Source organism: Benincasa hispida, chromosome 4, assembly GCF_027475165.1.
Source record: "Benincasa hispida cultivar pf3 chromosome 4, pf3_genome.v1.1, whole genome shotgun sequence".
In the NCBI taxonomy this organism is placed as follows: Eukaryota; Viridiplantae; Streptophyta; class Magnoliopsida; order Cucurbitales; family Cucurbitaceae; genus Benincasa; species Benincasa hispida.
The window spans coordinates 38,951,291-38,975,016 of record NC_143481.1 but is presented as its reverse complement, the minus strand read 5'-3'; the positions used below and the strand labels follow the sequence as shown (position 1 = coordinate 38,975,016).

The 23,726-nt window shown below is 35.6% G+C and overlaps 2 protein-coding genes across 2 annotated transcripts; one reads left to right on the top strand and one right to left on the bottom strand.

Annotated features, from left to right (window-relative positions):
- Nucleotides 1-8,403: 8,403 nt before the first annotated feature.
- On the bottom strand, nucleotides 8,404-22,147 carry LOC120075432 (alcohol dehydrogenase-like 7). Its single transcript, XM_090313386.1, has 10 exons — nucleotides 21,804-22,147; nucleotides 21,587-21,723; nucleotides 20,011-20,057; nucleotides 12,055-12,383; nucleotides 10,811-10,893; nucleotides 10,661-10,740; nucleotides 10,173-10,233; nucleotides 9,697-9,792; nucleotides 9,345-9,509; nucleotides 8,404-8,838 (listed from the first exon to the last, which is right to left on the bottom strand). Exons 1-10 carry the CDS (start codon nucleotides 21,853-21,855, stop codon nucleotides 8,722-8,724), a joined length of 1,167 nt encoding a protein of 388 aa, XP_090169512.1. The 5' UTR covers nucleotides 21,856-22,147; the 3' UTR covers nucleotides 8,404-8,721.
- Nucleotides 12,533-18,525, top strand: LOC150036688 (uncharacterized). The gene has a single exon (XM_090313385.1). The coding sequence runs from the start codon at nucleotides 13,241-13,243 to the stop codon at nucleotides 14,060-14,062; it is 822 nt and encodes a 273-aa protein (XP_090169511.1). The 5' UTR covers nucleotides 12,533-13,240; the 3' UTR covers nucleotides 14,063-18,525.
- Nucleotides 22,148-23,726: the final 1,579 nt, after the last annotated feature.

Genomic DNA, 23,726 nt, shown 5'->3' with positions numbered 1-23,726 from the left:
CAAAAGTCCACATACAGATGTTTCAGACATGTTGTTTAATTTGTCTCATGAATCTTACATTTACAAAGTAGTTGTTTAATGTTCGATGTGATTGTTAAAGATGGAATGGTAATGTACCAATCTACAATGACGTTGATATGTCTAAGGAAAATGTTTCGTAAGACACCCCAAATGTTGAAGGGATATCAATTTTACATGAGACTTCATTAACATTTAATACACAATTGGTTGGTTTAATCAGGGAATTCGATGGTATGACCATTGAATGTTGAAAATTAAAACTTACGAATAATGAAACTTCAATGTATATAATTTAAGATTTGATTTTTTACGAGTTACACTGTTTCATATTGGAATTAGAGAAATCCAAATTTTATCCTAGATGGTCTCTATTAGACTGAGAGGCAGTATTGTGCTTGTGAAACAATAATTTTCCTATGTTCAAGGTGTCTTGATTTATTTGAAAATTGTTTTAGATATAACTTAATATATTCACTTTATGAAATAATGTGATTCAAGGATTAGGTTGGAGACCATGTGTAAGCACCTAGTGGAAGGAATAACATAAAATGTGAGTACATCTCGTTGGTGAACAGATGGTTCTTATTGACATAACTGTTTGTGTTATATAAAAGGATTCTCTAGGCTACAGTGTGAGAAGATCTCTTAGATTGTTTAGGACTACAAGAAAGGTCTCTAGTGTGCTAGGGCAAGTAGGAGAGCATGTAAGATATAGTGTATGCCCTAGGATACATGTCTTACCGGTTCATATTTCCCCAGCTTTAGTGCAAGTGGGAGATTGTTGGGGTGTATGCCCTAAATCTCATAGTTTTATGTTAGTTGAATCAATGGTTGATTAATTTTATACTACTTGTGCAATAATCCATTAACCTAAGATCCAAGGTTATCTAACATAACTTAAACATGTACGTAGAGACATATAAGTGGATCATGTTTAAGTGATAACTTAAATGGTCTGTAGTATATGGATAAGGTTGGGTGCCTTATCCTGGTAACACTACTGATACAGCCTACTTTGTAGTTATTATAATTGTTGTAAAGTGCTACAAATAATCTGATCCTGATCATTCTTATGGAGACATGTGACCGAGGGTATCTTATACAAAAGAGTTTATTGAAGAAAATCGAACACAAGAATTTCCATAGCAACGGAATAGATCATTCCAAATTACAATCATGTATGAACATTACAAATTACAGTCGTAAATAGAGACAAATGGTTATGCACTCATTACAGAAATTACAGCATAAAAATACAAATGAACAAGGAGAAATGCTACGAATATTTATCGACTCGTCTCCATGCTCCTTACTTACGAACGCTCGAACGCAGCAACCTCAAACACTCGAACAACACGACCACTACACAACACGAACACCACGCACTCGAACTCTGCAATCGCCTCGATCACGAATACCCCAACAGCATGGACGACCTCCACAGAACCTCGACGGTGTCGAGTTGTGTATGACACCACCAAGAAAGCTTCCTTGGTATTCTCGGTGTGAGAATCCAGAGGGTGGGCTCTTGTGAACTTGGTTTGAGGCAGAAAATGAAGGAAACAACAATCGTGTAAACGATTGAGCAAGTGGGAGAAGACTAAACCTATTGTATAGGTCGATGCCCAATCGTTTAGCAAAAGTTAAGCGATCGTTTAGCTCATCGCTTTGTTCCGTGTCTGTCGCTTACAAAACACTACACGATCGTTTACATCGCTCAAGCTGTCGCTTAGTAAATCGTATTTACTTGACAACTTCCGTGAGATTCTTTTTCCGAGAGAAAATCTCAAAATAAATTTTTGATAAAAACTTACTAAAATTAGGAAAACAATTTTCCTTTTATCTCACGGTTATCATGAACCACCAATAACCTCTCACTCAATTGGTTATTAGAGAAAAAGATTTAATTATCCAATAATTAATATTATTATAAATATAAATGATAACCAACTTATCATACTATATTTATAACCTATAGTTTTAATATTTCATCTCATGAAACATATAAACCATAGTTCTTTTTCTATTTCATGGTACTTAATGTAAATCTCATTTACATTAATACTCCACTAGATGTATCTCATACACCATATCGATCGTATCATATATAATCGAATTACCTATTGTCAATTTGAATATTTCAAATCAACACCAAGAATTGATTCTTAACTGAATCCATTGAGCTACCAAGCTTGAAGCTCCAACGATATGTGAATAACTTACTAAAATCTTTAGTCACGGGATCCACCATCCATTAACTACCAGGCACTCCACTAAAGACCGACAGTTGAACTCTCCTTACCACATATATATTATGTGTCCATCTTAACCAATCAGCAGTGCGATAACCCTTCACAGATTACTCGTAGGTACAGCTGAGCCAATAACTAATATGCTCTTGTAGTTACATCTAACTCCTTAAGTACCACGGATTCCTCTAATGAACATAAGTCATATTCCTACTATGACTGAGTCCTTTCTTCCAAAGAGAAGTTGTGGCCACTAAGTTCAAGCCCCGGAATTAGCCTTTAAGGGAGCAATCTCTCTACTTATCCCTGCTTCGGGAAAGAAGTGAATTCCATCTTGTGAATTGAGTTCCCAGCCTGCAGATTATTAAGTCTCCAAAAAGGTAGGCATGTTGAGTTGGCAATCTGGTCACTCTCACCCATACTAATCAAAGGACCGCCTTAAAAGGCAGGAGTTCTCAAAACACTCAGGATTGAGGTCGTGTCACCTATGGTCGTTTAGGTGAGATGTAAGTCTCTAATATCAATGCGTTATATACAAAGTCTAGTCATCTCGTGGTCCGGGTCTTATACAAACTCTTTGTATAGGATACCCCCGCTCGCACGTCTCCACATGAATGTTAGGATCTACTATCTATAGTAGTTTATAACACTTGTATTTCTCTACAAAGCGGATCGTATCCATAGTGTCACAAGGATCAGGTATCCCACCTTAATCCTTATACTACAGACCTATTTAGGTTATCACTTAAGGCATGATCCACTTGTATATCACATATGCTTAAGTTCACATAAGATAACCAAGGAGCTTTGTTTATTGGATATGAGTAAAAGCCAGAATGAAATAACATTTATTTTATTCATCAAACAATGTGTACCATTACAAACAACGAGATTCCGGGAGAATTATGACACCAATCCCAACATTTATATGAAGATAGGACCACGAAATGTTAAGTCTCTCTTTATAACACCATTGCTAGAAGAGACTTACATTTCACCATGATGACCATAGGTGACTTGACCTTAATCCTGCGTGAGTTGTAAACTCCTGCCTATGAGGGCGATTCTTTGATTTGTATAGTGAAAGTGGCCAAATTCGCCGACTCAATAAACCTACCATTTTAGGTCTTCGTCTGATTGGAGAGTTGGGACAAGAAAGAATTCACTCATTCCCTATAGTTAGGGTAAGAAGATAAATTGCTCCTTTAAGGGTTGATTCCGGGGCTTGAATAATGAGGCGCCTCACCCTCTCTCGGCCTAATAGAGGTTCGATCATAGTTGGACTATGACTAATTGTTCATTAAAATGATCGATGGTACTTAAGAAGTTAGATGTAACTACAAGGGTAAGACTGTAATTTGACCTAGTTGTACTTACGCGTAATTTGTAAAGGATCAACGCACTGTTAATTGGTTATATCCAATGGACACATAAATATATCTAGTGCGAAGAGTTCAGTTGTCGGTCTTTATTAGAGTAACTGACAGTTAATAAATGTTGATTAATTTTATTAACAGAGTTTAATCAATTAATCTCGTATCATTGGAGCTTCAATCATTGGTCCATAAGACCCCCTCGTTAACTCAATGAGGACTGATGGGAATCAAATTAATTTTAGTGTGATTTGAATTGTTCAAATTAATTAAAGGGAATTAATTTTATAAGATACAGTTGAATAATGTATATTGATACATTATAATGTATGTTGATACATTTTTATGAGAGAAATAAATGTTTGAATATGATTTAAATATTAATTATATGAATATGATTCATATAAAAACTATATGTTGAAATTTAATGTGAATATGATTTATATTAAATTAATATAGTTTTATGATAGAAATAAATGTTTGAATATGATTCAATAGGAACTATATGTTAAATTAATATAAATATGATTTATATTAAATTTATATATTTTATTGAGAGATGTTATAATTTGAATATGATTCAATTATTTATATGAATGTGATTCATATAAAAACTATAGGTTAGAAATAATATGAATTTGATTCATATTAATACCTTAGTTTATTTGAGTGAATAATAAACTGTAGTTTATGTTATATGTGATATAATATTAACTATAGGTTATATGTTATATGTGATATATCATGGTTTAAATATATAAGTGGTTAATATAAATACATATATTAAATTCAATTTTTTTAATTTGAATTTATTAAAAATAAAGGGGAAGGAGTTATAACTCCCTCACTCTTTAATATCTGCCTCTCACAGATAACAAATTGGAAGAGAGAGAAAGTTCTCTCTCTTTCTGTGTCTTTCTCAGGTTCTCCTTCTCTCTGTGAATTTCACAAAGAAGAAAAAACTCTTGGTTATCTTCTCCTTCTCTCATGTCAAGATTGAGTCCAAGCCCACACCTCTGCATGGTTCTCGTCCCTGAGAATAACAAGGAAGATCCCTTGGTGGTGTCCTTTTCTATTCGCTAAGTTAGTGGATACCAAGTTCGTGAGATCGGGAGAAGACGACTTGAATTGGAGAGGAACGTGAAGATTTGGTCTTCAAGGATATGTGATTTCTTTATTCATTTCTCTTTATTTGAACTATAGAAAGCATGCTTAGGTTTATCTTTTACAATGGTTTCCGTTAGTCTAAATTTTTTGTATTCTGTAAAACGAAATTTAGAGATTGATACGTCCAATTGTTTCCGCTGCGGGGAATTCTAATCCCTTAACGAATTGTAAAAACTACCCTCAAATTTTCAATTGTAAAAATTGAGTCATCAAACTTATACAAATGTTAAAATTAGACCTTCAAACTTGAAATAGTTGTAGAAATTGGACTCTCAAATGATAAAAATCGAATTCTTACACTTATACAATTGTTACTATTTCTACAATTATATAAGTTTAAAGGTCTAATTTTGACACTTATATAACTTTAAGGGCTCAATTTTTACAAGTGAAAGTTTGAGGATATAGTTGTAACTACCACCGTATTTTAAGGGTGATTTTTGTAATTTGCCCAAACTTTATTGGATAAATACAATAGGTAACACTTTTAGGTTAATAATTAACTATATAACAATATCTTTAAAGAATTGTAAATATAACAAAATCTATCAATGATAGAATCTATCGCTGATAGACTCCTATTAGTGATAGACTCTATCGTTGATAGACTTCTGTCAGCAATATAATCTATCATTGATAGATTTTGAGAGCTCGATCTATATTTTGTTATATCTACAAATTATTTTTGCACTGTGTTATATTTTCTAATACTTTGGGTTTGATTGCTATTTTGGCAATGTAGTGGCAGATTTAGAACTTGAAGGGATCGAATCCCGAGCAGAAGCGTGTAAACACCTTGCATTTCGATTTTCGATTTAAATGAAATAAAATCAGCACAAAAAATAGAACCAAACAGGGGATAAACATGTAAAATACCAGCATGCTAATTGAAAAGTAGTAAAGAGGAAGAAGAATAGCACATACCTTCATCATCTTCTCCAAAACGATTCTCCAACAAACAATGGATACTACCATAAGTGAAACCTCGTTATTCTCTTAGGAACCCAAGGCTAGAAGAGTAGTCTCGACACTTTGGATGAGGAAGAAGAATCTTATATGGAGAAGAGAAATTTTAAGAGGAGATTAATTTGGAGGCTAGAATTTCATTTCACCAAATGAATTTTCTTAGCCTAATTTGGGCAAAATAACAAATTTATATTCTCCATAGCTTTCCAAAATTACTCTTAAAGCTAATTTAATTAATTAGCTCATTAATTAAATAACCCTATTAAGTCCAATTTTATATATATATATATATATATATATTTGACTAATTAATAAACATCATATGTTGATTTGCATCCACCTCTCAAAATTAATTAATTAATTCTTTATGAAGAATTTGATTCTTGAATCCTATTCAAATATTTCTCTCTTAATTATAGATCACGTCTATAATTAACCATATCATATTAATCTTATTAATATGTTATTCCATCAATTGATTTGAACAATTCAAATCATTTCTCTTTTCCTTTAGTGAGCTAACAAGGGAACCTTACAGACATACAGATTAGAAGCTCCAATGATATGAGATTAAATGATTAAACTCTTTAATTAAATTAATCGATATTCATTAACTACCAGGCACTCCACTAAAAATCGATAGCTGCACTCTTCGCATTGTAAATATATTTCTGTGTCCACGGATATAACCAATAACAACAAGTTAGTCCTTCACGAGTGTTCATAACACCAATTGAGTGAAATTATCATTTTACCCTTGGGTTACCTCTGTATCCTTAAGTACCAATGCTCGTCTAACGAACATGTTTGTGATCCAACCAATACATATAAACCCCTATCAGGCCAATGAGAGGGTAGGGTCCTTTGTTTAAGTCTTGAAGACAACACTTAAGGGAACACTCATCTATTTATCTACTTACCCTGAAGTCGGGAAGAAGCGAATTTCATCTTGTATTATTTGTCCCCAAAATAGTAAGCATATTGAGTCAGCAGACTGACCACTCTCACCCATACAAATCAAAGGGCAATCCCTCGTGAATAGGAGTTCATGATACACTCAGGATTAAGACTAAGCTGTCTATGTCATCCAATTGAAATAGAAACCAAACTAGTTAACGGTGTTACATCTAGTGGTTATTATTTCGCGGTCTGGTCTTATACAAACTCATTTCATAGAATACTTTCACTTGCATGTTACTTACACGAACGCGTTGGATCATTGTGTTTGTATCAAATACAAAATGGGTCATATCCATAGTATTACCAGAATAAGGTACTCAGTCGTATCCCTATACTATAGAGCATTGTTTCTTGAACATTGATCCTTATATATCTCCACATGCCATTCAAGACTCATAAGACATCCCTAGATGATAATTTATTGGATTTAGGGTTATTAAGATAAAATATAATACAACACAATCGATAACGTTTATTGAATTAACATTGATAACTCTTTGTTGATGATGGAAATTGATAACATTTACTATCTACGAGTTTTAGGACATAAAACCCAACAGAATTTCATGTCAGGGACACAAATATATATAAAGTTAGAAGTTTAGCCTATATAAACTTCAAGATTTTTTGTTATTTATATATTAGTTCTTAAACTTTAAAAAATATTTAATAAGTCCATGAGTTATTGATTTTTGTGTTTAATAGATTCCTAAATACTGTATTAAAAAAACCTAAAATATCAATTATGCATTCAATAGATCTCTTATCCGTTTGAAAATGTTAAAATTTTAATGTTATATTAGATATCAAATTTAACTTTATGCTTACTAGGTTCGATTAGACATTTTTTTTCAAATTAATTTATCTATTAACTATAAAATTTAAAATATAAGATTCAATTAGACAAACTTTTTTTTGTCTTATAAAACAATTAACTTTTATATATTTTAGTATTTCTAAGATCTACTAGATATAAAATTGGGGCTTGTGGATTTATTACACTTTTAAGGACTACAATCAAAGTTAAAAGTTTAGGGATTTATTAATAACAATTTTCAGATCTTAGGGACTAAACTTATAATTTAACCTTCACATAAATGTAATTTTAAATACATTGATATATATTATCTAGAATAAATAATAACAAAATTGTTATGAATCTTTATAGAATCATTCAGTAAAATATATAAGTAAAAAACATCTCATCATTTTACGTAAAATAATTTTATAAAGCCCAAAAAATATTTGTATATTCTTTTTAAAAAAATTATTTTAAATAATAAAACTACTGAAAATATTTACAAATAATAACAAAATATCATAGTCAGTATGTGATAGGCTATCTTTGTCTATCTGATCGCAAATAAACCATGAAATTTTACTATATTTATAAATATTTTAATTCATTTTTCTATATAAAAATAAAATGGAATGAACTTTTTTCGATTTGTTTCAAGTATACTAAAAATTAGAATATTATATATTTTTTTAAAATAAATGTAAATATATTTGGTGAAGAAAGTTAGACACAAAAATATTACTTTTTTCTAATAGTTCTTTCTAACAAAAAAAATATAATTGCCACGTGACACACCCACTACAGAAAAAACGACACCTTGCACCACTACAGCATTCTCTGATTATTTGTGTTTACTAAATGGACAATATATATTAACTATATCTACAATTTTTTAATATTTAATGAAAATCAATATACAAATATGTAAATCTGTCACAATTTGAGGAGCACTTGCTCCTAGCCCTTCATAGATCCGCCCCTCGACAACTGCCCCAACTTTATTTGTGCAACCTGTACATAATGCTTTTGATTTCCCAGCCAAAATACAAGAAAGTGAACCAACATATATTTCATTGAGGCTTCTCATCCATTTCCAATGTTCTAGAAAAGAAACATTTAAACTTTAATACAAAAGGAGTTTGTAATAGTGGAAGTTGCTTGAAGAGTGAGAAGGCAGGAGGCTGCTTCATTTGGTCATCCAAATCACACACCTAAGACATTGACCTTCACTTAACAAATTGAAAGCTTTGTTGATGTCTTCAAACCCAATTTCATGTGTGATAAATAAATCCAATTGTAGTTTCTGTCAAGTTCACATATGTCTAAAATAAATAAAATTGCACCATGCAGAGGAATTTGCATAAAAAGTACAAACAAAAGTGAAAGATATAGTTGAGATACTATCACTTATATTTTGACAACATCATATCTTCATTTTAAATTTTATGTCTCAAAACTTTTAATTTTGATCATCAATATAATCTCCAAACTTCTTAAAATTCTATTTTGCAGGGTTAGTTACAAAATTGGATCCCTTAAAGTTATAATAATTTTTTCTTTTATGTACAACTACAAAGGTGGAGAATTAAACCTCCGACCTCTATGGAAGGTTATGTCCATTACTATTGAGCTAAGCTCACTTGAGCAAAACTTTTGCTCATAATAATTTTCATATAAAATTATGTTTAGGAACTAAATTAGAGCCTTTGGTAGTTTTGGTAGCAATATAGAATAAATATTAATTATAAGATTATACACACACAAGCAAAAAGGAAAAAAGTAGGGTTCACATTAGTTGTTGTTGGGTACCTTATCTATGTACCATTGAAGGAGCGTAGGAATGTCTGATTTAGGCTTAAGTCCACCATATATGCATCCTATCACCATTTTCCCTTGATAAATGACATCTATAGATTTGAGACCTAAAAGTGAAGCTTGCTCCTCCACACCAAATATAATTGTTTTCCCCCAACCCTAAACTCATTGAAGTTAAAGAAATTGTTCGTCATTAGTTAATACAGAAAAATAACGCAAACAAAACCAACTCAAATGTCAACTTAAAAATAAATCAACTTTGTTACTATCAGATGTTCAAATTTTTACTCTTACATTGACGTTAAACTAAAATTTGAAACACCAAAAACTATATACATAATGATACCTTTCTGCAGCATGCAAATGCTTCCTTGATTAAGGAACTTTGTCCAACACATTCAAAGCAATAATCTGCACCCCCATCGGTCATCTCATTGATTACCTGCATGTCAAATAAAAAATGTTAGGATTCAAAAGTTTTAGTTGAAAATTAGAGTTAATTCATTTTTTTAATATTTTCTCCCATTATTAGTCGAATCAATGTCCAACGATTAAGTACTGTCGTTATAAGAATAGATTTTTTAAAATTAAATTTGAAAATTGAAAAATGTAATTGAAAATCTTTTCTAATTTGAAAGACTACACAACTATCAAGCTTTAGAAACTAAAACGGTGTAGTTGGAGAAATATGAATTTGAACTCCAGATCTTCTATTCAGCTAAATAAAAAATTAAGTTTATATATACAAAAAAGATATATATAATTCATCATTTTAATATATGTTTTCAACATTATCAAGATCATAAAATTTGTGGCTCTTACCTGGCTCACAGATTTATCTCCAATGCTTCTAGAATTAACTACCTCTGTGACTCCAAACTCTCTTGCTGCATTGAAGAAAATAAATAATTCATTAGAAAAATGTGTGGAAACTCATCATAGTAAACTCAATGCTTATATTAGACTGTAATATAAATGCATTTTTCTTGTTACTAAACTTCTTGTTCAACTTGGAAAAAAATTTAAGCCAAACATTTAAATACTTGATATCAAATCCGACATTTGTTACTCAAATCTATCAAATATTCACGAGCACGTGAGCATAACTCAGCTAGCATATGCTTGTGTTATATACTAATCTCGAGGTCAGAGGTTCAGTTCCCCCACCCCACATATTGTAAGGAAAAAAAAAACAATCTATCAAATATTCATGCTATGATGCCATAGAATTTTGTTAATAATTAATAATGTAGAATAATGTGTGAATAGTTGAAATTTGAACCTTGACTTGTTAAATATGTAAGAGATACTTGCCCAATGTTAATTTATTTGGGTTGACATCTATCCCAATAATTCTAGCTGCTCCACATTTTCTTGCTCCTTGAGCAACCTGAATACCAAACAATCCTTAGCCATGAAACTTTTGAATGAAGTCTTTGAAGTGAATAATGAAGTCTTACTGCCAAGCCTACAGTCCCCAGCCCAAAAATGGCAACAGTAGATCCCTTTTCCACATTTGCTGTTCTCCAAGCAGCACCCACTCCTGGAACCAAATGGCTAACAATCAATAGCTTTCTTACTACTACTCTCACAGTTAAAATGCATCTTTTTGTTTGTTTAAAATTTATTTTAATCAACAAAAAATTCAAAACTAAAACCCAAAAAAAATATTCAATCCCAATTTTTTTTTTTTTTTTTTTTTTTGTAAAAGGTCTTAGAACTCAATACCTAAACATCAAAATGTTCCAAACACAACCAGAACAAATCTACTATACCCAAAGTAATTGTTGGATTTTGGCAACATATTTGAAGAGAGAAATCCCACATCTTAAATGATTGGGAAAGTCATGAGTTCCTGCAGCTAAAAAATATAGGAAAGTAATGGGTTTCAAGTAATATAAAATGAGTTTGACTTTGTTTTCAAGTTGTTCCAATTAGAAACAATCTAAGTTTGGGTGTGCTAACTTTAGTCAAATTCCCTTTTAGTATTCTCTAGTTGAGAGTGAAAATGGTGTAAAAAGTTTTGAGAGAGTACTCTTGTAACCGGGAATGTGGAGAGAATTCAGTATTTGTGACAAATTTTCACATAGTAAATTTCTTTCTGATGGATTATGGTTTTTCTTTGAATTTGGAGTTCTCCACATAATTTCATGTGATATCAGAGCTATAATCGGACTCAGCCATACTGGTAGAATCATGGAGCATCGAATAAGAAGTGGATCCTTGGAAGATGTAGTCATGATGGTATCCATTTGTGGTTGAGCTTTTGGGCAGGCAGTGTTTAAGTGTAATTCGAAGGGTGACTATTTCCAGGTTGAGCTTTTGGATGGGTGGTGTGCTCAAGTATAATTTGAAGAGATGACTATTTGAAGGGAGGCTTGATGGCCCTTTATTTGAGGGGAGAATTGTTTGAAATACAATCAAAGCCCCACATTAGCAAGATAAGAAGATGATCATGGATATATATGGGAGGACAATTGTCTCCAAGGGTATAAGACCTTTTGGTGAAATCAAAGGCAAAGTCATGAGAATTTATGCCCAAAGTGGACATTGAAGAATATCATATCATCGTGAAGATATGATTTAGAGGTTCATTATTCCTAACGGTAATGGTCTCATTGTCAATGTTTGAATATTTGAATGTTTAGGTATTGAGTTCTAATATTAAAATGGACTCAATGCAAGAATAATATATTAGAACTACCTGTTGATACGCCACAACCAAGGAGGCACGCCTTGTCAGGAGAGATGAGAATAGGATCAAGCTTAATGAGATGAGCAACATCCACCACAGTGTATTCACTGAAACTTGACACAAACATAAAATGATGCAAAACCTCTCCATTAAGATCAGTGAACCTACTTGTCCCACATCGAGGCATCCCTTGAGAGAGTTTGAAAGGCTGTTTAGAGCAAAGATTGCTTTTACTTGATGTGCAATCTCTACACTCCCCACACTCGGCCATGAATGTTGGGATCACAAAATCGCCTTGTTTTACTTCACTTACTTCACCTCCTACACTCTCAACCTCTCTGCAACACAAAATAGCTTAACAATAAGCAAATTTGTAATAGGGATTTTAAATAGCAAATTTTAATTCAAATTTGAATTACAACTTTCCTCCCTTTTTGGCTTATAAAATAGGGTCCTTTCCATAACTTCCATCTTCCAACCATATCTTCTTCTCTTTTCTTTTTTTGCAAGGCTGGTTTTCTTTCTTTCTTCATTTTATTTTTGCGGTCCATTTGTGGCTAGTGATGATGATGTGAGTTTGAACACCTTTGGTGATGGTGCTTCTTACTCTAGCCATGACTCATTTTATTTTTCTTATTATGAAGTTGATCCATATGCTCAGGGATTTGTAAGGCCACAAATAATATATACTTATAAAAGAAGGAATAAAAAGGGAAATATCACAACAACCAATGATGATCAAGGAAAAAATGTGGGGAGAGAGGATGGAGGGGACCACGAGTCTGTTACAAAAGGGCAAGGATCGTACTAAAGGAGGCAGGAAAGGAATTTGCTAAAAGTGGGGAGACTTTTAGGTAGGAGAGAAGTACCCAGCTCTCTCTAAGGTGCTGGGATATTCCTTGTTTGTATTTCTTCTTTCGGGGAGGCAGAAGGGAGTCCTTTTTGGGGAGAGGTTTGCTCCATTTTGGGGAAGGTTTAGAGAGGCTGTTTAAATGACTGTAGGAATGGATTATTATAGAAGAAATCGTTCATAAATAAAAGCAAGGAGTAACAGAGCTACATTTTCAATCATCTTCACCCTTCTTCTTGTCTCTATTTTGCTCTTTTCTGTTTGTTGCTCTTTTAATTCGATTTGCAGGGAGTGAGATCTTACAAGTGGTATCAGAGCCACTTCATCCTGGGGCGTACACGAGCGATGGCTCAGAAACAAATAGAAGAAAGGCTTGAAAAGAATGGGAAGGAAGTATCGGAGATGAAAGAGATGCTGCTGGGTTTGTGCAAGAACATCGAAAAGTTGACAGAGGAGATGAGAGAAAGCAATACGGCTCGGAAGGCTGAGGAATCGGGTGCTTCTGATGGGAGGAGGATGAAAATGAAAGGGAAGGCTGACGAAACAGAGTCGACCCCCAGCAATGGAGGAGGGGGATCCGATAAAAGTAAGTACAAGAGGCTGGAAATACCCGTTTTCACTGGAGAGAACCCGGAGTCTTGGGTGTACAGGGCAGAGCACTACTTCGAAATCCACGAGCTATCTGATCAGGAGAAGGTTAAGGTCGCGGTCATCAGCTTTGGGCCAGAGGAAGTGGACTGGTTTCGATGGAGCCACAACCGGAGACCTATCAGAATATGGGAGGAGCTGAAACAGAGGATGTTCGAATACTATAGACCGACCGGAGAAGGGAGCTTGGGCGTAAGATTGTTGAGAATAAAGCAAAAAGGAACTTATGCAGAGTACGTGAAGAAATTTGTCACGTATTCGACACCCCTACCCGACCTGGCGGAAGAAGTTCTCAGAGATGCGTTTGTAAATGGACTGGAACCAACCTTGAGGGCCGAAGTGATCAGTAGAAAACCAACCACTCTGGAGGAATGTATGTATGAAGCCCAACTGGTGAGCGACCGCAATGTAGCCCTGAAGATAGCTTTAGCAGATCTGGGGGTTGTTGGGCCTTGCAAAAAGGAAGCCCAAGGCAAAGAAAATTCGATACTGAAGAGCGGGAAGAGCTTGGAGACATAAGGGACTAAAAGGATCACCCTACCTGTGAAGAGCAACTTCGTGAAGAAGGAGCCACCCATGAAACGGCTTTCAGATAGTGAGTTTCGCGAATGGCTGGACAAGGGACTATGTTTTCATTGTAATGAGAAATACAGCCCAGGCCATCGATGCAAGCAAAAGGAGAACCGGGAACTGATGTTATTCATCACCAATGATAACGAAGAACTCAACCTGGAGCAAGAGGAAAAAGAGGGGCCGTGAGAAGAAGAAGAAACAGAGGAAACGGCCGAAATTGCTTTGAGATCGATATATGACCTATCAGCCCAGGGACGATGAAGCTGAGGGGGGCAATGAAGGGAGAGGAGGTATTAGTGTTGATCGACTGCGGAGCCACACACAATTTTGTGCATAAAAGGTTAGTAGACGAACTGAAAATACCAATGAATAGAAAGAGTTTTTCTGTAGTCATTGGAAATGGGGATGCTATAAGAGGGGGAGGGATCTGCAAGGCGATTGATCTTAAACTACCCAACCTCAGTGTGAAGGTCGACTTCCTAGCGATTGATTTGGGACAGATGGACGTGGTTCTAGGGATGCCTTGGTTATGCACGACGGGATTCATGGGAGTATATTGGCCATCCTTAACCATGTCATTTATGTCAGAGAACTCATAAGTCTTTTTGAAGGGTGATCCTTCCCTAACCAAGGCAGAGGTTTCCTTCAAGACACTCACAACATCCTGGGAAGAGGATGACCAAGGGTTTTTGGTAGAGTTTCAAAATTATGAGTATGACAGTAAAGAAAAGAATGAAGGGAAAGAGGAACTCGAGGAGGCAGAAGAACTCCCACTAATGATCCGAGCTCTGATCGAAGAAAATAAGGACATTTTCGAGGAGATAAGAGCTTTACCACCTAAAAGAGCTATAGACCATCGTATATTGATGAACACGGAGCAGAGACCAATCAATGTAAGGCCATATAAGTACGGCCACTGCCAAAAGGAAGAAATTGAAAAGTTGGTGGAGGAAATGCTGAAGGCAGGGATCATCCGGCCAAGTCACAGCCCATATTCCAGCCCAGTCCTATTAGTGAAGAAAAAAGATGGAGGATGGAGGTTTTGTGTTGATTATAAAAAACTAAACCAAGCAACAGTGGCTGATAAGTTCCTTATACCGGTCATCGAAGAGTTGTTAAATGAATTACATGGGTCAGCAGTCTACTCTAAGTTAGATCTGAGGTCAAGGTACCACAAAATCAGGATGAATGAGAAGGACATCAAGAAGACAGCTTTCCGAACGCATGAAGGTCACTATGAATTTCTTGTCATGTCGTTCGGACTCACAAATGCACCAGCCACCTTTCAATCATTAATGAACCAGGTTTTTCGTCCTTTCCTTCGTAAATTTGTACTTGTTTTCCTTGATGACATATTGGTGTACAGCCCTGACCTATCAACACATGAAACACACTTGGGAGTGGTCTTCAATGTGCTTCAAGATCACAAGCTGTATGCAAATCAAAAAAATGCACCTTTTGCCAAGTGCGAATACAATATTTAGGCCATTGGATATCAGCTAATGGAGTAGAAGTTGATGATGGGAAGGTTAAAGTTATGAGGGAGTGGCCACAACCTCAGAATGTGTCTGAGTTAAGAGGATTTTTGGGGCTCACGGGTTACTATCAACGCTTTGTGCAAGGGTATGGGAATATAGCAGCCCCTCTTACCAAGCTTCTCCAGAAAAATTCATTTAAATGGAGTGAAGAAGCCAATCAAGCCTTCATGAATCTGAAGCAAGCCATGGTCACGGCCCCCGTCCTAGCCCTCCCAGACTTCTCAAAAGGATTTGTGATAGAAACAGATGCATCAAGAACTCGCTTAGGGGTTGTTCTGTCCCAAAACTCGAGACCTATAGCATATTTCAGTCAGAAATTATCAGCAAGGGCCCAAGGGAAGTCTATTTATGAAAAAGAATTGATGGCAGTTGTTCTAGCAGTAGAAAAATGGAGACACTATCTCTTGGGAAGCAAATTCACAGTGATATCGGACCAGAAGGCTTTGAAATTCTTGATAGAGCAGCGAGAAGTACAACCCCAGTTCCAACGGTGGTTAACCAAGCTACTTGGATATGATTTTGAAATCCTATACCAACCGGGGTTACAAAACAAAGCCGCAGATGCCTTGTCAAGAGTGCGAGAACAAGGGGAATTTAGTACACTATCAGCACCTACTATTATAGGTATTGAAGTTGTTTTGAAAGAGGTGGAGGAAGATAAGGATCTACAGAAAATCATCACCCTTTTGAAGGAAAATCCAGAGGGAATGCCGAGATATAAATGGCAACATGACGTTTAACTTACAAGGACAGGTTAGTGCTATCAAAAAAATCTAGTTTAATCCCTTCACTATTGCATACATTCCATGATTCGGTGTTAGGGGACACTCGGGATTCTTGAGAACATACAAGAGAATGAGTGGAGAGCTATACTGGCAAGGAATGAAATCTGATGTAAAGAAGTACGTTGAGGGGTGCGAAATATGCCAAAGAAACAAGTTCGAGACCCTCACTCCAGCAGGCTTACTTCAACCACTCCCTATTCCATACATGATATTGGAAGACTAAAGCATGGACTTCGTGGAAGGGTTACCAAAGGCTGAAGGGTATGATGCTATAATGGTTGTGGTAGACCAATTGAGTAAGTATGCTCACTTCACCCCTTTCAAACACCCTTTTTCAGCAAAGCAAGTCGCGGAAATATTTATTCAGGAAGTAGTGAGACACCATGGAGTACCCGTTTCTATTTTAACTGATCAAGATAAAATCTTTGTGAGCAATTTTTGGAAGGAGATGTTTACAACGATGGGAACGAAACTTAAAAGAAGTACATCATTCCATCCACAAACTGATGGACAAACGGAGAGGGTGAACCGATGTCTAGAGACTTACTTGCGCTGTTCTTGTAATGAACAACCAAGGAAATGGAACAAATGGATAGCTTGGGCTGAATTATGGTATAAAACAACTTTCCATATCTCCATCAAAACCACCCCTTTTCAAGCTGTTTATGGGAGACCACCACCACCCCTAATCACTTATGGGGACAGGAAGACGTTCAACAACACCGTGGAACAACAGTTGCAAGAGAGGGACTTAGCACTCAATGTCTTGAAGGAGAATTTGGCCATAGCACAGAATAGAATGAAGAAGCAAGCCGACAAACATAGGAGAGAATTGAATTTTGAGGTGGGAGAAGAAGTATACTTGAAGCTGAGACCTTACAGACAGAAAACATTGGCTAAAAGAAGTGTAAAGCTGGCACCGAGGTTCTATGGACCTTATAGAATAACTGAACGAGTGGGAGAAGTAGCCTACAGGTTAAGCTTGCCACCAGAAGCTGAAATACATAATGTATTCCATATCTCTCAGCTCAAGAAGAAGCTCGAACAAGGCCAACAGGTCCAACAGCACCCTCCCATGTTGACTAAAGAGTTTGAGCTGCAAATTGCACCTGAGACTGTTTTGGGGGTACGGTGGAATGGAGACATGGCAACACACGAGTGGCTGGTCAAATGGAAGGGGATGTCCGAGAATGAAGCAACCTGGGAAGATGTTCGAGTATTGAATCAACAGTTTCCTCATTTCAACCTTGAGGATAAGGTTCATTTTGAGAAGGGGGGTATTATAAGGCCACCAATAATATATACTTATAAAAGAAGGGGTAAAAAGGGAAATGTCACAACAACCAATGATGATCAAGGAAAAAATGTGGGGAGAGAGGATGGAGGGGACCACGAGTCTGTTACAAAAGGGCAAGGATCGTACTAAAGGAGGCAGGAAAGGAATTTGCTAAAAGTGGGGAGACTTTTAGGTAGGAGAGAAGTACCCAGCTCTCTCTAAGGTGCTGGGATATTCCTTGTTTGTATTTCTTCTTTCGGGGAGGCAGGGGGGAGTCCTTTTTGGGGAGAGGTTTGCTCCATTTTGGGGAAGGTTTAGAGAGGCTATTTGAATGACTGTAGGGAGGGATTATTATAGAAGAAATCGTTCATAAATAAAAGCAAGGAGTAACAGAGCTACATTTTCGATCATCTTCACCCTTCTTCTTGTCTCTGTTTTGCTCTTTTCTGTTTGTTGCTCTTTTAATTCGATTTGCAGGGAGTGAGATCTTACAGGATTCAAGATGGGCGATGAGGTCCATCCTTTGAGTTCACCATCTTTTGTAATTGAGACTCAACTTGAGCGCTTGAGATACGAATATAGTCTAATGGATGTACATATGAGGGTCATGCTCCCAATGAATGCATTGCTAACCCTCCTCTTGGTGAGGTCACTTTTTATCTTTCTATGTTTCCATTTGGTGTCTGTCTTCCCTTATATTTTTTTTTCCTTCAAGGCTTTCTGACACTCATACAGCTTGCCCCTGCTCAAATCTCTCCCAATGGGTGAAGCCATCTCATCTGTTGCCATGCTCGTTGAGCTAGATATGGCAATGGGTCTCCTTTATCATTGCTAACCTCCTCTTAGCCAAGTCACTTTTTATCTTTCTATGTCATTTCAAATTTTGATCCACAGTTCAACTTTTGGCGAATATCTGTAAATCTGAACTTTAAGGAAGAGGTGATTGTGAATGGCCCCACTTATATGAAAAATTGGAAATATGGTACTCTAGGATTGGGGGCGAAGCTAAACTCCTTTCTCAAAGTTTTGCTTTCTGGTAGGGTGCGACACGAGGTGTACTCCTCAACCCACTAGTTATGACGATCCAGCTACAACCATTACTCAGACTTTGAATGATTATCACGACGTAAGATGAATCCTTTCTTTCCAGGGGTCGACCTCAAGTTTCCTTTCAATAGGGTCAGCCTCGGCCTGTACCTCACCAGAATGAATTTTAGCTTCCACTCTAAGGCCAACCCCAACAAGAGCAAGGTCAAGACCGATCATGGTAAAAGGCAGACAACTATCGAGGAAAGCAGCAAACAAGAAGCGTCACTTTAAACGTCATGAAAAATATAGTAAAATGCAAATAGCTTTTATGATAATATAAAAGTACGACATAAGAAGCATGAAAGTCTAAAGTTCCTAAACTTCATGATGAGTAACTGTCCTTGTTAGCTTCAGTATCAACCTCAAAGCTCACATTCCCAGAAGTGAAAGCGTAGGGTTCTGGCGCAAGGTCTCGAAATCTTTGGTTAAATAGTCAAAGTTCATCTCAATTTCTTTCCTCGCTCCACTCCACCCTGTATTCCATCACAACATCTTGCATTCTAGTTAAAACTTCAGTTTCAGTAAACTTCTCCTTCATATATGTGGTATTTGAAAGAAGATCTTCAACTTTCTCAAGTTTAGCCGGGACCTTGGAACAGTTAGTTTGAAAGGATTTGAGTTCAGCCTTAGTTCGGTGAGGGTTCAATTGAGGCAAGTTATATTAGCTTGAGCTTGAATCAACTTCTCCCAAGTAACTTGTGTCTCCATCAAGTGATTGATATGGTTGGTTAGGCTCACTTTAGATGTGGTGATTCAAACAAAGGACTAAGGTAACAAAGAGGTGTCAATTAGCAACAACAGATAAAAGACGAGGCTAAAATTAATTCTGATGAGGTACGAGCTAAGGCTGACCATATCAAAAGAAAAGTCGATGTCAATCCCCCTAGAAAGAATAATGAAGATCTTATATCGTGAGAATCATTCAGAGTCTGAGTGATGGCTAAGCTAGATCGTCATAACAGGTGGGTTGAGGAGTATGCCTCGTGCCGACACGCTACCAAAGAGCAAAGTTTTAAGAAAGTTAACATGAGCATAATTCAACTAAAATAAAGCTTCTACTATCAACCTCGAGGTTGGAGCTTTGATTCTCCCACCCCATATTGTCAAAAAAATGTTTGAAAAATAGAAATACAAATTATGGTTTACATGCTAGATATTTAGAAAGAAAAACAAAAAGTCCAAGAGAATGGAGATATTGTGACTTACCCAACAGCTTCGTGGCCCAAAATTCGTGGAACAATCCCTGGAGGATCCTAATAACATTCGAACAATAGGGTTGGATGAATTTGATATCAATTGATGGGAGTTTGTTACAAAACAATTTGACTGGATAGACCTTTTTAATTTTCATTTAGAAGATAGACAAAAATAAATCGGAATAATAACTCGACGCAATGACAAAACTCCGTTAACAAACGAGAAGAAAATGAAGCAGAAACTGCATATGACAATCCAGTGAGGGAAGCAATTAGGTTCAAATAAAACTCATGGTGAGTTTTTGGCATCAAACCGCAATCCAATTTTAAACTATTCTATATGGTTTACTTTCCCATTTTTAATGCTAATGAAGTCATTTTTGAGATGATTAGGTTTTTGTAGCTTAGAGTTACACTCTAATGTTTCTAGAATATTTCTGGTGAGAGTTACACTCCAAACATCAGGTATTTGTGTTTTGTTGATTTCAATTTCATGTAGATTTTCATTAAATTTGTAAATTTCAAAAGTACAATGATGGGGAAAATCTCTTTGGTTGACAATTCTCCAATAATAATTTGAAAAATCACGTTTCCATTTTCTCACTTCCAAAAACTTATTACCATATTTCAAAATTAATGAAACTTATCGACCATTATAACAAAGGGTAGAAGACAGAAGTACTTTGTTGTGTCTAAACGAGAGGGTTTAGGTTGGATCAACAATGGGGGGATTTACCTGGTTCAAAGGGTTAAGGAATGTCAATGATGCAAGGCCTCGAGGGTATTTTGGCCCTTTTTGTATGGACGTGAAAACTCTCTTTATTCAACATGCTTCTTTGCCAACGGAACAAATTAACTAATTCCAACTATTTGATAACACGGGCTCCATTTCAAAACCAATTGATAGTGAGAGTAGTCCATATATCTTTACAAACATTGTGAGATTTCTTGATTTTTCTAACATGGGATCCTCCACATGTCCTCTCAAGATGGTGTCTCTTTATGTTCAACATCCTTGGATCGGATTATAATTTTTTTTTTACCAAATGCTCGTTTTAGGTTAGACGTAAGCATAAGGTTAGATTTCATACATTTGTAAGGAACAGGTCATCAATCATAAAAACACTTGTGAATGGGTCAATCGTACAAAAAAAACTCCTCGATAGATTCAAAACCACAATTCAATCACACAAATATAAGCTCAATGACATACATTAATCACAAAATAAGCTAACCATACTTAATCACAATTTAATCATACAAATAGGCTCAAAATCACACAAGTCACACGTTATTAATCCCAAAATGAAACTTTAAACGCACATTAGACTTTATATCATAATTTAATTACAAAAAAAGGCTCATAATCACAGTCTAATCACACAACAAGCCCCAAATCAAATATTAATCGCATAAATAATCTACAAATCACACTACAACCCATACATAGACTCCAAATCACATTTTGAACACACCATTCACTCAAAATCACAAATTAATCATACAAAAAAAATTGTTTTGAAATTTTAAAAAAAAAAAAAAAAAAAAAAAAATTAAAATGAAAGGATTAAGAGAAGAAAAAGAACCTTCATGTTCCAATATTTGATATCGGTATGACAGAGGGAGGTGCAAATGATCCGTATCCGAACCTCATGGGTCATCGGCGGAGCCACCATTATGTCCTCCATTACCAACGCCTCCCCAGCCTTCCGGCACACCGCCGCTAACAATTTTCAATAGTTTCAAACATACACAACAGAAATTACGAAATAGAGAGAAAATGCAAGGAAAAGAAGTTGGTACCTCTGCACCGGATGGGCTTACCGCCGCTCGCCATCCACGATTTATGCTCCATCGTTGACAAGATAAGAAGTAGCCCGGCCGGCTATGAGCTTTTCAAACTCACTCTTTTGTTTTGTTTTGTTTTGTTTTTTTCCCCCTTTACATCCCTTTTTCAGTCTTTTCATCCCATTTTCTAATATCTGCCATTTCACTCATATTTTTCAAATTTTATTTTCATTTCTAAAAAATAATAATAAAATGCTTAAATGTTTTTTAGGATAAGATCAATACAACAACAACCAACCACCTACACAGGAAATCATGAGATACAGACAATGTAAACCATTCACGATAAGGAGTAGAATGAATTAAAGACTTTTGATCCACCGAAGCTTTGCACCAACACATTCTCACTATGACAAATATGAGAGAAAAACAACTCCAGCTCATCACCCTTATCCTTAGCTTCCTTAATAAATAATGGAACTTTCGAGTAATCGACAGCAACATCATTCAGTAGATTTATGACCTCCAGGTAATTGCATTCAATCAAGATAATCGAAACATGGATGGTATACATATTTTTCAAGACCAAATATCGTCATAGTTTCAAGGAGCTTCACCTCTTGACATTTGGGGATAAATGTCAGGTCAGCCAGCCACTCACAATTCAAATGATCTCAAAGCAGCTAACCTAGCCCCCAAGTTTCTAGGTTCCAAGTAGCGCCAGTATTCAATTTCCAATAAGAAGAATCCGGAGCTGCCATATGATCTATCCGGAGCTGCCATATGATCTACTTTAGGATATACGTAGGAAGGGACATCTCATTTCCTTTATTATCAATCTGTGCACTCCAAATGGAAAAGTAAAAAAATATGTCTGTTAATCACATCCCAAATAGTCTTAGCATCAATCCGGTGTCCCCGAAACACCACTGTATTTCGAGCTTCACAAAGTTGCCACACTATGATTATAACCTTATCAAGATCCATAGATACAACAAGAATAAAAATCCAATACCAATAATCCTTGTTATAACTTTGGTTGGCTGATAATATTTTCGTTTATTGCGTTGGATATTTTGTCTCTGGCTTGGTGTGGGTATTCTTTCCTTGTCGGTGGCAGATTTGCTAGGGTGATCTTTTCCTTGTTTGGGTTGCTGTTGGTGGTGGCTTTCTTACCTGATGAGAATTGCATTTTTTTATGCCTTCTTTGCGGTTTTAGGGTAAGCCACATTTTCATCTTTAGAGGTTGATCGATTGTAAATCAAATGATCTCTTTTGTTCAGTGTAGCTACTTAATCAGTGTTACAAACAGAAGTTATGTGGTCTTTTTGAAGCTTGGTCTGATCTGTTGGAGTAAGAATGCAATTAGTGAAAGCAAACAGAATCATTAAGCACTTTAATTCATTAATTTTAGCAACTAAAAAAGCATGTTCATATATTAGAAAATAGGGTTTCTTATATACCTTTGTAAAATTCCTTTAATCCACGAAATTCAGCTTCAATCTCCTCAGCAATAAGGTGTGAACCACCACGTGATCTTTTCTACTATTTTCTAAAACCTTAGATTGAATTGTAGGATTCAAAATGAGTAGGAATTTAGAAGATTATTGGAGAAGAGAAGTCAGATTTTTTTGGGTTTGTTGAAGAACTCTTCTTCTTCAAAACTAGTCAGCATTCAGCAATGCATGATCTTCATTTCAGCTCAACCTTGCTCAGTTTTGTGCAAGTTATTCATGCAACTTGTTTTTATAGAAAAATGAAAGCACCTACTTGCAAGATTAAGTGGATTTTGAGTGTTTAAGTTTGGAATCATGAATCTTTATTCATATAATATTTAAATCAAATTTAAATATTATCCAATTCTCCAATTTCGTTTAATTCAATAATTAAACGTGTAATTACATCATATATAATTATTGATTCCCTCAATTTGAACAT

Excerpts from the sequence above, each read along its gene's own strand:
- LOC150036688 (XM_090313385.1), top strand. The coding sequence starts at position 13,241 with ATGGCTCAGAAACAAATAGAAGAAAGGCTTGAAAAGAATGGGAAGGAA.
- LOC120075432 (XM_090313386.1), bottom strand. The coding sequence starts at position 21,855 with ATGGAGCATAAATCGTGGATGGCGAGCGGCGGTAAGCCCATCCGGTGC. Across the intron at positions 9,793-10,172 it reads GAGATAAATCTGTGAGCCAG|GTAATCAATGAGATGACCGA; the intron begins GTAAGAGCCACA and ends TTTGACATGCAG. Across the intron at positions 9,510-9,696 it reads CATTTGCATGCTGCAGAAAG|GGTTGGGGGAAAACAATTAT; the intron begins GTATCATTATGT and ends CAATGAGTTTAG.